Below are 16,082 nucleotides of genomic sequence, written 5' to 3' on the forward strand. Positions count from 1 at the left end.
GGAGGAACCCTAACATGTATATCACGCAGTAGCTCTTACAGCTTACTTTCAAGCAAGGCTGCCAGGCCATTTCGAGCAGCAGGGACAATGGATACGAATTTGGACCTGCCAATACGTGCATTTTGTTGATATAGTCACGCTCGTTAAAGATGAATATTCCTGTCCCTTTGTCAGGTTTACAGATGTGTATTTTCAAAATTTGTATTTGTGAAATACATTCGCACCATAACCTCATAAGTGGATGCAGTTTGGCAACGCAATTAACGGCACACCAAAATTGAAACCATGCACAAGAGCAAATTCCTCACTTTCTGAGAGTACATGGTCAGAGATTTGTTACATATTTAGTGGCGTGGTTAAACTGCCAGTTTCCTAGGTCATTTCTTTCCATACAGAGGAAGAAGGACTTGACCGCAGGACATCGCAAAGCGTTTAACAGCAAATGAAGTAGAAGTGTAGTCGTTGTTATAACGTAAATAATACAGCTGTCAATTTGTGTACAGAAAACTCCGACAATAGCACTGACCAAACCTCAATGTTTGCAGCAAAGAGGGAGGCTATTCAGCCCATGTTATCTGTGCCAACTTACTGCAACCCACCTAGTTCCACACCCCTGCCTTTTCCCCATACCCCTGCAAATTGTTTCCCTTCAGATAATCATCAATAATCAACCTAGGGGTTGCCATTTACCAGAAACTTAACTGGACCAGACATATAAATACTCTGGCTACAAGAACAGGCAGAGGCTGGGAATACTGCAGTGAATAACTCACCACCTAACTTCCCCAAAAGCACGTCCACCATCTACAAGGCACAAGTCATAAGTGTGATGGAATACTCCCCACTTGCCTGGATGAGTTCCCTCAAGAAGCTTGACATTATCCGTGACACAGCAGCCTGTTTTAATAGGCAGCCCAACCACCACCTTCAACGTTCACTTGCTCTACTACTGGAGATATTGCTTTTCCAACATTCTCAGCATTTTTCCTTAGTTTTTAAGCATAGTTGCCACTCACTATAATATTAATCAAGTACAAGGCATTTATACATGGCTCTTAAATTTGCACTTTATTTTCCAGTGTTTATTTTTTATGAAATAGTTCCAAAACATTGAGCGGGATTTTGCACAGCAGCAGTGGCCCTGTCCACCAGCCGGAAAGTCAGATGCACTCCTGCCTTTGATGGTCATGGAAGCCCTGGCTGAATTTTCCATTGATCAATCAAGCAGTTAATTGTCTGCAGTTGTGGCTTCAAACCCCCCCCCCCCCTCCTTAAGATAGGATGCTCCACCCTCATGAGCTGCCAAACAATTTATGGCTGGCAACTCTTCAGTCTCAGCTTTTTTTATACATTCATTCACAGGACTTGGGCTTTTCTGGCTGCGCCAGCATTTATTGCCCATCCCTAGTTGCCCTTGAAAAGATGGTGTTGAGCTGCTTTCTTGAACTGCTGCCATCCATGTGCTGTAGGTACACCCACAGTGCTATTAGGAAGGGAGTTTCAGGATTTTGACTCAATGACAGTGAAGGATATATTTCCAAGTCAGGATGGTGAGTGGCTTGGAGAGGAACTTCCAAGGGGTGGTATTCCCATCTGTCTGCTGCCCTTGTCCTTCTAGATGGAAGTGGTCCTGAGTTTGGAAGATGTTGTCTAAGGAGCCTTGGTGAATTCCTGCAGTGCATCTTGTAGATGGTACAAACTGCTGCTACTATCCATCGGTGGTGGAGGGAGTGAATGTTTGTGGATGTGGTGCTAATCAAGTGGGCTGCTTTGTCCTGGATGATGTCAAGCTTCTTAAGTATTGTGGGAGCTGCACTCATCCAAGCAATTGGGGTGTATTCCATCACACTCCTGACTTGTGCCTTGTAGATGATGGACAGGCTTTGGGGAGTCAGGAGGTGAGTTACTCGTGGCACGATTCCTAGTCTCTGACTTGCTCTTGTAGCCACAGCATTTATATGGCTAGTCCAGTTCAGTTTCTGGTCAATGGTAACCCCCAGTATGTTGATAGTGGGGGATTCAGTGATGGTAATGCCATTGAAAGTCAAGGGACGATGGTTGGATTCTCTCTTGTTGGAGATGGTCATTGCCTGGCACTTGTGTAGCGCGAATGTTACTTGCCAATTGTCAGCCCAAGCCTGGATATCGTCCAGGTCTTACTGCATTTGGACACGGACTGCTTTAGGACTTGAGGAATTGCAAATGGTGCTGAACATTGTGCAATCATCAGCGAACATCCCCACTTCTGACCTTATGATGGAAGGAAGGTCATTGATGAAGCAGCTGAAGATGGTTGGGCCTATGACATTATACTGAGGAACTCCTGCGGTGACGTCCTGGAGCTGAGGCAACTGACCTTCAACAACACAATCATCTTCCTTTGCGCTAGGTATGACTCCAACCAGTGGAGAGTTTTCCCCTTGATTCCCATTGGCTCCCGTTTTGTTGGAGCTCCTTGATGCCACACTCAGTCAAATGCAGTCGTGATGTCAAGGGCAGTATCTCTCACCCCATCTCGGGAATTCAGCTCTTTTGTCCATGTTTGTACGAAGGCTGAGGAGCCTAGTGACCCTGGTAGAACTCAAACTGGGCATCAGTGAGCAGGTTACTGCTAAGTAAGTGGCGCAGATCCTTTCTGCTGCTACTGAATGCCCACAGCATCTTATGGACGCCCAGTCTTGTGTTGCTAGATCTGTTCAAAACCTATCCCATTTAGCATGGTGGTTGTGCCACACAACGCAATGGAGAGTAACCTCAATGTCAAGATGGGATTTCATCTCCACAACAAATGCGGGGTGGTTACTCCCGCTGATACTGCCATGGACAGATGCATCTGCGGCAGGCAGGTTGGTGAGGGTGAGGTCAAGTATGTTTTTCCCTCTTGTTGGTTCCTTCACCACCTGCTGCAGACCCAGCCTAGCAGCTCATTCCTTTAGGACTCAGCCAGCTTGGTCAGTAGTGGTGCTACTAAGCCACTCTTAGACATTGAAGTCCCCCATCCTGAGTGCATTCTGCGCCCTTTGGAGGCAAGTGGTGTTCAACATGGAGGAGCACTGATTCATCAGCTGAGGGAGGGTGCTACGTGGTAATCAGCAGGAGGTTTCCTCATGTTTGACCTGATGCCATGAGACTTCATGGGGTCCGGAGTCAATGTTAAGGACTCCCAGGGCAACTCCCTCACGACTGTATACCACTGTGCCGCCACGTCTGCTGGGGTGGTGATGGTGGTTTCTGAAACATTATCTGTAAGATATGATTCCATGAGGATGACTTTGTCGGGCTTTTGCTTGATTAGCCTGTGAGACAGCTCTCCCAATTTTGGCACTAGCTCCCAGATGTTAATAAGGAGGACTTTACAGGGTCGACAGGGCTGTGAATGCTGTTGTTGTTCCCATACCTAGTTTGAAGCCAGGTGGTCCGTCTGGTTTCATTCCTTTTTTGAGGCTTTGTAGTGGTTTGATCCAGCTGAGTGGTTTGCTAGGTAATTTCAGGGGGCATTTGAGAGTCAGCCACATTGCTGTGGATCTGGAGTCACATATAGGCCAGACCAGGTAAGGATGGCAGGTTTCCTTCCCTAAACAATATTAATGGGTTTTTACAACAATCAACAATGGTTTCATGGTCATCATTAGACTTTTAATTCCAAGTTTTTATTAAATTCAAATTCCACCACCTGCCATGGATGGATTGGAACCTGGGTTCCTAGAGCATGACCCTGGGCCTCTGGATTACTCATCCAGCGATAATACCATTATACCATCACTCCACATCACCCCCCGAGCTCCACCACCACCACCACCCCCCCCCCCCCCCCCCCCACCCACCCCAGGTGCTGTAGTCACTGGCAGGACTGCAGCCAGTCCCAGAATAGCCACCATGTAGGAGGGCCCAGAGCACTGGTAAGTTGGGTCAGGGTCACCATTGCCAACCAACCAGGCCCCAGCAAGATGGGTTGTGGTCAGTTGTGAGGCCAGGGATAGTCTTTCTGCGAGGGCCGCCCTTGCCATTGGGGAGATGGTCAGGGGAGGCCTCTCTAGGCTACAGTGATAAATCCATAGGCCTCCAACATCCTATCCCCACGCCCAAAAAGAATCCACCAGGATATGGCTAGCAGTCTCCCAATGTAACGAGACCCATCTGCCACCAGTGTAAAAATATCACAGTTCTCTTCACCGCATTACAAGAAGGCTATGATTGCTCTGGAGAGAGTGCAGAGGAGATTTACAAGAATGTTGCCAGGGCTTGAAAATTGTAGCTATGAGGAGAGATTAGATAGGCTAAGGTTGTTTCCTTAGAACTGAAGAGGCTAAGGGATGACCTAATTGAAGTGTACAAAATTGAGGGGCCTAGATAAGGTAGACAGAAAATACTTGTTTCCCCTTAGCTGAGGGGACAATTACCAGAGAGCATAGATTTAAGTTGATTGGTAGAAGGATTAGAGGGGACATGAGAAAAAACTGTTTCACCCAGAGGGTGGTGGGCATCTGGAATTCACTGCCAAAGTTGGTGGCTGAAGTTGTAATACTCAGCTCATTTAAAAGGTACCTGGATCTGCGTCTAAAGTGCTGTGACCTGCAAGGCTATGGACTAGGTGCTGGAAAGTGGGATTAAAATGAGTGGCTAGTTTCTTCTCTCTCTTATTGGCCAGTGCAGACATGATGGGCTGAATGGCCTCGTTCTGTACTATATGCCTCTATCAGCACCAGCAGGAAGAGCCCTTACTTGGCCACCTAAGGGTCTCAATTGTCCTAAGGGCAGCCACCTTGCCTATCACTTGTAAAATGCCAGCGGCAGCAGGAGGGTGATGGGCCCTCCAACTACCCCAGCCCCCCTGACATACACCTCTCAGCATGATTCCTGGAGCCCTGTGAAATCCCGGCCATTTTTTTTTGTAGCTGAGCAGTTAAACAGATTGAACCGGTTAACACTATATTGAGTGCTATTCAGTACTTTGAATACTACATTAGTTTAAGAGCATTCCAGGCTGTAATTAAATATTTACTTCCTTTTAATAAGCATGTATTATACTGATATTAGTACTGAATCAAATTACACTTCTGTTAATTTACAAAATTGTTTCACGCAGTCCTTTTATGATATTTGTTATTAAAATTTGGAATTCTATCATAAGCCCTTAGGGTTAATAATTTTTAAAAGCTACATTTGAGGATGTGGTTATAACAGCTGCTGCAGGAACTTCCAAATGATTAACTTTTTTTAAATCAGTGAGAAGCTTGAACCATTTCTAAGTCTCACCTGAAGTTTTGTATTAAACCTTCAGATTTTCCTGAATTTTCTATAAATCTTACATGGTTCAAAAAAAATTCTTTAACCAATATTCATTCATGTTCATTTCTCCACATTAAGCATTTTTAAATGGATATCTTATGAATGTATTTTTGTCATATTTGGGATGAGATTGCCATGGCTCACTCTGCACTTGTGAGCAGTTCTGTTGCATACCAAAATAAAATATTTTCAATTTTGCGGAATGATCTGTAAATGGTAATATATCTAATAGATACTTTTCAAAGTGTTATATTTTCATATTCTTAGGAGTATTAAATATAAATATAATGACTCCTAACATGTTTGACTTCGGTACCTTACTTGGTAAATTATTGCAAACGCTTCCAGTCTTTTTTTTCCGTAATTTTTTTTCTCAATATCTGCTTATAAATGTGCTTTTTTTTTCATTTCAGTTTATTTGCTCTTTTCTATTTGCTTGATGTACCTCAGTCATATTCTAGATTCATATTGATAGGTGCAACCACTGACAATTATGTTTGGAACAAATTTCCTCAGGATTTGCCCAAACCAATTGCTATGTTTCTCAAAGTTGAGCAGACCTATCTAACTTCAGTGATTCTCAAGCCATTTTTTTTTTTGGCTGTCAAAGATTTCAGTCTCTTGAGCCCCTCTAGCTAAAATAGCAGTAATATTTCATTTGCTGAAAGTGTCTCTCTACTAATCCACCTCTGTTTTTCACTCATTTACCTTACTTGACTCCTCTTTCACTATCTCTTCTCTTGATCTTCTGTTTCATCCTTGCATTGCACTTACACTTCACAGCTTCAGCTCAGATCACTTTCTCCTACTTCATGTCTTTTTCTTTCTGCATCATCAATTTTCTTTTCATTTGCTGTCTCTAACTTAGGAAAAGGAAGAAATCGGGTAGATCTCTTAATCAGCAATGTATTAAAGTTTCAAATAGAGCTCATGCAGTCATTATCTTGCTGGTTATTTTTACCCTGACTCTTATTTTGATTCATTTTCTAGACACTGTCTGGTTTTCTGCACTGAAATCTGACATTCGATGCCCTTGACCATTGTCTAGTCCCAGATGATCCGAGGGGCAGCTGAAGGGCTAGCACACCAACAACCTGCACTCATTATCACCTTTCAACAAAATAAGCCATGGGGGAAAGGAGCACTGTAATTCAGAGGAGGGGTAGGGGGAGGAGAATTGGTTGCAGAGCAGAGGGTGTCTGGCTGATTAGAAGTCCTAGCCCCCAGTTAACTTGACAGAACTGGTTCTGCCACTGGTTTAATGTGGTAATGTACCACTAGGGCATAGGGCTTTAAAATGAAAATGCGGAAAAGAAACAAACACTCACTGCTATTAAATGTTGGTTGGAATTGTCTTGGGCGATGGCTACATGAGTTTTAGGTATGTTAGTGAGGAATCTCCTTAATCGTGTTCTGTCTAGATTGTAAAGCATGGTCTTCTCTAAACTTTCCACATGCTTTATCCTCTCACTTCTGTTTGCACCCCATGAGTAAATCATTTTCAATCCTGAAGCGCAGTGACAAAAATTATACATGACATTAAAAAGCATGGTCTGAATAGTGCCTGCCAAAACCTCAGCATAGCTATTGTAGATGAGTTCTCTATTCTCCCAGTCCCAGCTACTGTTCCAACATTCTAGAACTCCCAAGATATCCATAGCACCCATGTATACTTATCAATGTATGCTTTTTTTTATTCGCTTATGGGATGAAAATATGTTGCCCATCCCTAATTACCCATGAGAAGATGGTGGTGAGCTTCCTTCTTGAATTGCTGCAGCTCATGTGATATAAGTGTGCCCACAGTGCCGCTAGGAAGGGAGTTCCAGGATTTTAAGTGGGGGACAGTGAAAGAATAGTGATATAGTTCCAAGTCAGGATGGTGTATGGCTTGGAGGGGAGCTTGTAGCTTGTGGTGTTCCCAGCCATGCCTTCTGCCTCCATCATAGATCTCAACCTCTCATATGGCAGGAGCTAGGTGGCCCTGGAGGAACCCAAACTGAGCATCGGTGAGCAGGTTATTCCTACGTAAGTGCTGAACGACAGCACTGGCGACAACTCCTTCCATCACTTTACTGACAATTAAGAGTAGGCTGATGGGGTGGTAATTGGCTCAATTGGATTTATCCTGCTTTTTGTGTACAGGACATAACTGGGCAATTTTTCACATGGTCAGGTTAATGCTAGCATTGTAGCTGTACTGGAACAGCTTGGCTAGGAGCACAGCTAGTTCTGGAGCACAAGTCTTCAGCACTATTGCTGGAATGCTATTAGGGCCTATAGCCTTTGTAGTATACAGTGCCTTCAGCCATTTTTTGATATCACATGGAGTGAATCAAATTGGCTGCAGATTTGCATCTGTGATGCTGGGGATGTTAGGAGGAACTTGTAACCATTGGTGGAAACTGGTGTTCAACATAGGGACGACAGGAAAGTACCTTCTGATATCAGGGACTTTTCAAAATGATGGAGGTTGAAATCTAAGGTAAATTTATTCCAAGGAGGTTTTTTAAATCTTAAAAAGTGGAGAATCTGGTGCTGTCCAACATTTTCCTGTCTTTCTCACTTCCGGTCTCCCTGAACCATAATTTCACAGAGTGAGAGTTTTAGTGCTCTCCTACCTGACCTCCAATCTTCCACGTACAAAACTCTGTCTCTCTCACTTATCATCCCAACCTTGCTGAGCTCCATTGGCTCACAGTGCACTGATGTCTTTAATTTAAAATTCTCTTCCTGTGTTTAAATCTCTTAATGGACTTGTCCCTTTGTAACTTCTTCCAGCACTTAAAGTCCTCCAAACTCTATTTTGGGTAAAAGCAAAATACTGCAGATGCTGAAAATTTGAAATAAAACCAGAAAATGCTGGAAAATCTCAGCAGGTCTGAAAGCATCTGTGGAGCAAAAAACAGAGTTAACATTTCAAGTCCATATGACTCTTCTTCAGCTCTGAAGAGGAGTCATACAGACTCGAAACATTAACTCTGTTTCTCTAGATTTTGGGTACCTGACTTTGTTTTAAATTCCCCCTCTAAATTGTTCTTCTCCACCTTCTCTCTTCCTCTGCAAGGCTAGGAATCCTGCGGTGAGTAACTCAAAGCCTAGCCACGATCTTTAAGGCACAAGTCAGGAGTGTGATGGAATATTCTCCACTTGCCTGGATGAGTGCAGCTCCATCAACACTCAAGCTTGGCACTATCCAGGACAAAGCAGCCCGCTTGATTGGCATCCCATCCACAAACATTCCCTCCCTCCACCACCAACACAGAGTAGCAGCAGTATGTACCATCTACAGGATACACTGCAGGAACTTACCAAGGCTTCTTAGACAGCACCATACAAACCTATGACCACTACCGTCTAGAAGGACAAGGGCACCAGACATATGGGAACACCACCACCTGGAAGTTCTCCTCAGTCGGAGAAGGTTGTTCTGGGGGAGAGATGTCCGGTCACGGTAAAACTGGAGGCAAAGGGCACACCAAGGGCAAGACTCGCTCCTCCTGAGCCGGTCTCCAGTTCCCTGTCGGCTGTATCCACCGGCTGCTGCACAAGGGTCACTATGCCAAGTGTGCCTGGGCCAGAGCCCCCATCTACTTGGCCACTATCCTCCAGTACATAATGGCCGAGATCCTCGAGCTGGCCGGCAACAAGGCCCGGGACAACAAGAAGACCCACATCATCCCCTGCCACCTGCAGCTCGCCATCCGCAATGACAAGGAGCTCAACAAGCTGCTGGGAGGGGTCACCATAGCCCAGGGTGGAGTCCTGCCCAATATCCAGACTGTGCTGCTGCCCAAGATAACCGGTAGCAAGGTGTATGCCAGAAGGGGCGAGATCAGAAAAAGATCCAAGCCACTCACCATCCTGACTTGGAAATATATCGCTGTTCCCTCACTGTCAATGGGTCAAAATCCTGGAACTCCCTCCCTAACAGCACTGTGGGTGTACCTACACCACATGGACTGCAGCGGTTCAAGAAGGTGTGTCACCACCACCTTCTCATGGGCAATTAGGGATTGGAAATAAATGCTGACCTAGCCAGTGACTCTCTCATCCCATGAATGAATTAAAAATAGCTCTTAAAATTCAGCTCTTTGAGCAAACTTTTCAACACCACCTCCGCCGCCGCCACCGCTCCCCCCCCCCCCGCCCCACTTCCTAATACCTCCCCCTTTAGCTGGCCTCCCGTGTTTGCTAAATGCCTTCTGTGATGTGCTTTTGGGATGTTTTTTGCATGTTAAAAGCACTATATGTTTAAGGGTTGTTGTATTTGTATGGAAGCTTTCCATTCTGATCCAATTAGATTGCACTGTATTATGTCCTTGAAGCTGATTTTGATTTTTTTCTTCCCACAGCCTCACTGGACAGTTCACCATAAATATGTGGTTCTGAAGCACTGATTCTTGGCACACGGACAGAAAAACTGTGGCTTTCCACTCTCTGCTCCCAACAGGAAATGCCCTCCCAGTGCTGGGTAGTACTGGGAAATCGATACTCAGAACAACTTTTGCTGAAGCTTTTGAGAATAGATGGAATTTGGGATGCAGTTAGTGTACGTTCCATACAAGTAAATTATTGGACTCTTCCAAACATAAAAATCAAGAATTTTAATTATTTAAATGAGTCAGCTGACATTTTTTAGACCAATCTGATACTTTTGAGTCAACAAAGCTTTGATTATTCTAATATTGATATGTGGTAAAGCTTTAGTCAGTAGGAGCTTCAAATGTGGTTTTTGCCTTTAGTTTTTGCTTATAATGCCAGATATTAATGCCCTTTTATAACTGAAGGGAGTGCAATGAGACTGAAGTACTGTAATTTTTAACGGTTGTGCAGAAAAGATCCAACCAGTGGATGGATCAGAGGGTGGAAGAGATAAGCTTTCACCTTTGTTCTCAGAATAAAGTAGTTGGAATGACTGGTTGAAAAATTAATACTGTCCAGCACAATACCTTTTTTACTATACTTTCCATTGGTAGTTCACCATTTTTGCAGACAGTAACAACCTGCATTCATATAGCACCTTTAGCATATTGCTGAAAAAAAGGCATGCTGTTGAAGCTTTTTGTCTTGCACTCATCAGGAAAAACAAGAATACCAAATTCCTAAGGGAGCAATAATTTATACTGCATAAGAAAAGGGTGCTGATTGGCTGGCAAATCGACTCTGGTTGAGGCATTGCCATGGAGAATGCACCTGGGAATTATTGTTCCCCCACACTTTTGTTTAATTCAGAAAAGGTGCAATGTCTGAACATATTCTCCTTGCAGAGGACTAGGCCCTACATATGATTATATGTAGCTTCTGGCAAGCATAAGCGAGCCACACTGCAAGTTGACTGATGATCTTAAACTGTCAGTGTAATTCGTAGCACAATCAGGATTGTTCAGCAAGTGCTGTCTGATTATATATTACATCTAATATTAGATATTATGTTCTGAGTTTTCCAGAGTTGGCTGGTTGAGTATGGTCTGTACTCTGCCTATTGTGAAAAGCCAAAGGGATGTGCTATTTTATACGATCCACCAGCCATTGGGATGTATGGTCTACTTTCTTGGCATCGACCTGCACTTTTTTCAGCAGTATTCCAAGTTCTGTGCTATCTTTAATATAGCTAAATATCCCAGGGGCTTCAGTGGAGTGTTATCAAACCACATTTGACACCAAGGTATATGAGGACATATTAGGGAAGATCACCAAAAGCTTGGTCAAAGAGGTGGGTTTTAAGAGTGCCTTGAAGGAAAGAAGAAGAGGTAAAGGGAGGAAATTCCAGAACTTACGACCTGACAGCTGAAGACACGACTGTCAGTGGTGGAGCAATAAAATTGGATGCTCTTAAATTGTACGGTGCAAAAGCATTCTGAATTCAAGCTCATGATTAATTGTTAATACGACATTGTTGCTGTTTCCCCCTCCCAATATAAGCTTATATATGTAATGTGTTTCCGTTCCTCTCAGTCATGGGCTCGCTGGAGAGAAGTTCTTCATCTCAATGCTTCTGTCTTAGATAAATTGCATGTCATCCCCAACCTCTGGAAGACTGAACAAAGTTGGGGGATTTCTGGATTTGTACTGAGATTTACTAAGTTGTACTGCAAAAAAAAAAGCTTTAATTTATTTAATGTTGGCATGGTAAAATTTTGTTAGTTATTAATGGGGGAAAAGTAGTGTTAATTATCCAGTCTGTGGCAATGTGCTGTGCAAAAATATACTGTGGAGAAAATTGAAATAGATTTTTTTCCTAAAATACTTGATGTAAATTGTTAATAGCAGAATCCTTTTCCCATGGACTTAATTAATTTAATGTAGTTTGAAAAAAATACTGCAAACACCCAAGCTGTTGTTGTAGTGTTGTGCTCAAGATATTTCAATATTTTCACTTTTATAAAGGTGACCGTTAGTTCTCTCACAACAGAAAGATAAAGTCAACAAAGTTGGATCTATATTTCCTGTATTAAAATTTATATGAATCACACAAGCTCATCTTACAGATAACAGACTTTGATTCAAATGCTTCTATTGAATATTGTGGAGTACTTAAATTGATTTTTGTTTGTTTTCTCTACAATGATATCTGCATGTTTTTAATTTGCTTGCAGAAAATATGAATGATCCTCTTGACTGATCCTTCACATAAACGCAACAAATTTGCACAATGTATAACTGCAAAAGCACAATAGGCAATGGGATGCTTTTTTAAAACAAAATTCAGACTTTCTATTCTGAATTTGAAATTACACTCTTGGCTCAAAGGAGAGGGGGAAAAAACTGAATTAATGGACAAGAATGTGCTATGTTCCATTGAATTCCTTGAAAATCATTCCTATCTCCATGTTGCCATTATATACCTTGACGCAGCTGGCTCTTGTCTCTTGTGATGTACACTTTATTACTGGAAGAGGGAAAATGCAGCTGTTTTGAGGTCCTCTTGTAAAGTTCAGCCGATACATGGCATCTTAGAGACAATTATACATCGAACAACAGTGACACATGGAATACTGTTTCTGTCTGAATGTTTATCCAGTAAATTCTTGCCAAAAATCCATTTCCCTGTGCCTATGTTACTCTCTCATACATCACTATTTATGTATATTGATTTTTTTTAAAAAGTATGAAATTTAAACCATGGCAAGGAAATGAATTATAACATCTTAGTAGTGCATTAAAAAGCTATAATCATACAGCTAACTTCACATGAATATGCTGCAATTGAATGCTCTGATTTAAATGAGCTGTGATGTAACTGGGTGGTGATAAAAAGAACTGCCAATTTGTATCTGCAGTTTCTGAAATTTCTCAGCCAAACAAATTATGCAGTTATCATGTTTCAGTGTTATTAAGGGAGGATAAGAGACTGGCTGGGATTTACTTGCCCCCGGCCACAGGCTGTGAGGTGGGTGGGCTGTGAAAATGCAGGGGAGCCACATTGGGACAGCTCGTCAATGCAGTCCTACCACTGGGGATGTTTCCTAGTGACATGAACAGCAACTGCTTGGCTGCCCACTGCCCGGAGGCTCGTGGGTAAGTTGAATAATTAAAGATTCAATGAAGAGCCATTTTCCTCTGCCACCGGCATTTCATGGTGTGACAAAGTTGCCAGCTGCATGGTCGCAGCTTTGGCTAGCAGAGCCAGAGGTTCCATGGTCCAAGAAGGTGGCCACTAGCGCTACCCCCAGGGTGTTTCCTGGCCAGTCTCTGGGGCCTGCTTTCTTGGTCCCAGCAAAAAGAAATACAACTCTCTGACACCCCTGCAAGAGATCCTCAAAATGGAGGCATACTCACGTTTCCCCTGATGTCTCAGCAGTAGCCACCTCTTACAATGGCGCTGCTAAGGCTGCAGAGATGTCAGTGGTCTAATAGAGCCTGCAGTGTACAAGGCCCTTCCATCTTCTTTAATTGAACCTCCCCCCCACATCCCCTGCATGCTGGCTCTTGATTGTCACATTCTGGCCCACAGACGACGTTCAGTCTCCTGCCCAAGCTTGATCTCCAGTTGAAAGACTTTCTGGCATCGGGATTTCCCCCTTTCTGGGAAGATCCCTTGCTTGTTCAAGTGAAGTAGGAATTAAGGTAAAGAATAGTTTAAGCTTACAATGCTAAATCCAAACTTCTTAAAAGTTTGCTTCAACTTTAAATTAAAGTGAATTAAGAAAACTCCTAAATGGCTTAATAGGTAAATGCATTAATCAGCTGTATGAGCTTGTGAAATCCTGGTTTAGCCATCTGGCCTGTTCAGCGATAGTTAATCTGTAAGCAGGGGTATTTGGCTTGGATCCATGGAACTAAGCAAAAAAAATCAGCTGCTTCTGATCATTATCCAGTAACTTCTAGTGATAGGTTGCTTCACTCTGTCTATGATGCGATAAATTTGGCATGAGTCATCACTTAGGAGTGGTTTCTTTTCAACACAAACTTTGAACTAGGTTTAACTACAATGATTTAATAAGTTCCATAAAGTTTAGATTATTGTGCAAACACTTGTGAAGGCTCTGAATGTCAAATTTACCTTTAAGGTGTGTCAGAACTTAAACGTGGTTCTCCACCTGCCTGTCCCAAAATCCAACAAAAATACCAGTGTTACCATATTTTTGAAAAAAGAATTATTTCAAAGATCTATCAAATTTCATCAAAAAGTTGAAAAGTGAAGAGAAGAATTTATGCCTATGTTCAAAGCCAATTTCCAACTGCTGCTGCTCCTCCTCCCCTTCCTTTTCAGTCATCAGCATCATTTCCTTTTCCTCCTGCTCAGTTGACTTCTTTTGTCATATCCCCCTTCATCTAATTGTTTCTTAAATGCTTTTTCAAATCTGGCACTGCAGCAGATGATGAGCATTAATAGTGTATATATTAGACCACTTCATTGAACATGTAACAGGCTCTGAAATATTTTATCGTGCATTCACACTTCAGTGAAAAAGATTTTAGAATAATTGAGGTTCCTGTTTATTATAATCAACACTTCACTCTGTAAAACATCTGGTTCATTTGGAAAGCTGCACTGATATACTAACTGACATCATGAAATTTTCTAGTTTGGGAAACAAAAGGGTTCCACGATTTCTGAAAGTTGCTTTCACTGTTCTATTTCATGAAATACTAAGTGACCATTACATAAGCGAAGAATGGAAACATGGGAATGATTATCAGTAATCTCACTGACTCTTAACACTTGTTTTGAGTGCTTGGTAATAGCTACCTGCACAAACCCTGAGATGAGTTACTGCTTAAAAATCAGTTACATTATTTTGTGTACAATGAAATTGGTGGAAGGAGTTTTAAAAATGTTCCTGCTTATAATATGTCATGATGGACATTGACAATATCATCGAAAGATTATAATCATGGCAAGTTTATCAAGTGATAATATGCATTTAATTTTCAAGAAAACAGCTGTACACATTTATTCATGTTTTTATATTTAATGTCCACAGCACAAAGGCATATCATTGTTCCATGGGTTATGTTTTTAAAATAAAAATGCTTTGCAAGTGCCAGTTGTTTATGTTACAAACGACCTTGTATTTTTTTGTTAAACTGGAACACTATTCAATCCAATTTGGAAATACATTACATTGGCTGCATATGTCTTCATTTGAACAAACAGGTTAAAAATTGCAGCATAATTTATTCCTGAACTAATTCCATTCATTGGCGTAAAACTGTAGTGTGCAACCTAAGCAATGGTGAAGTAGTACAATACAATTTCAAGAAAAAAAACCTGGAAGCAGTTATGGGCAGGTATATACTATGTAATTATGCATGTTTCAAACATGATGTACACAATAAAGATGTAATTGGCATAGTACTTTCTTATTAGCATCAGTATTGTGTTCATGTTGAGTCACTAGAATTCTAATACTGTTAAAACAAACTCGAATACTGCAGTTTTTGATATTTGTTTTGAAATCTATTAATACAGTCATCCTTTCATATTATTTTAGACATGCAAATAGTGAGCTTTTTGCTGTTGCCTTGTCTAAAGCCAAAACTTGGAGATGCAATTTGCACTGTAGGACAGGCACCGTGACCAATGTAAAAAAATATTGCTTTTTTAAAGTGGAAATTGCACTTTTTTTTTAAACACAATCGGGGAAAATGGGCACAAGTTGCACTAGTAAAGTTCAATTTCCGTTTATGTACTCACAAACATAATAAATCAGTCAGTGTAATGGAACAGAATCATTTTTCTTGCTTTAAAACAAATGTATTGTATTTAAGAGCGGTAACCTGGTACAGTTTAGTAACATAGCTGCAAATGGATTTATCTCAAAACCTAAGCATTTGTTATAAGAATGCCTGATCCTCCACCTGTGAGGAACGGGATTTTAAATCGCTGAAAAAAATGTGAAAAAAACTATACTAAATCACATGTTTTTTTAGGTTTATTGGTGTACACCAGTCCATTTGTTAATAAGTTAAATATCCTTTAACATGTAAAAATGTGCCTATTAGCTCTGGTGTGTCTAAGAAAGTGAACTCAACTTGCAAATGGCAAACCTTAAGTAAAGGGTTAATCAAAATGCACAAAAAATAGCATTTTTGTACTAAGTACGCTTTTGGATTTCGGTGTTTAAAAAAAAAAATATGGGTCTCGTCTTGGATATTCTCTCGAGTACAATGGTGTTGGTCAATTTTGTAAGCTGATTTTACATTCAAGGGTGTGCCTTTATTGCCTAATATCTGAGCAATACTGAAACCCATCAATGTAGCAATAGGACCATTTGACAGATAAACTGGATATTTGTGTCTTTCACACATGTTCCCACTTGCGCCTCAACTCTTCAAAGGTGGAG

At 41.7% G+C, this 16,082-nt stretch overlaps 1 protein-coding gene across 2 annotated transcripts in view; it reads left to right on the top strand.

Annotated features, from left to right (window-relative positions):
- The window catches only part of samd12 (sterile alpha motif domain containing 12), a 120,987-nt gene extending 109,220 nt beyond the window's left edge, over window positions 1-11,767 (top strand). For both annotated transcript variants that reach the window (XM_041190403.1, XM_041190404.1), the window contains exon 5: window positions 9,645-11,767. In XM_041190403.1, the coding sequence (XP_041046337.1) occupies window positions 9,645-9,667 (23 nt within the window). In that variant the 3' untranslated portion in view covers window positions 9,668-11,767. The remainder of the gene's footprint in view (window positions 1-9,644) is intronic.
- Window positions 11,768-16,082: the final 4,315 nt, after the last annotated feature.

The sequence above is a fragment of the Carcharodon carcharias genome, chromosome 6 (genome assembly GCF_017639515.1).
Source record: "Carcharodon carcharias isolate sCarCar2 chromosome 6, sCarCar2.pri, whole genome shotgun sequence".
Classification (NCBI taxonomy): domain Eukaryota; kingdom Metazoa; phylum Chordata; class Chondrichthyes; order Lamniformes; family Lamnidae; genus Carcharodon; species Carcharodon carcharias.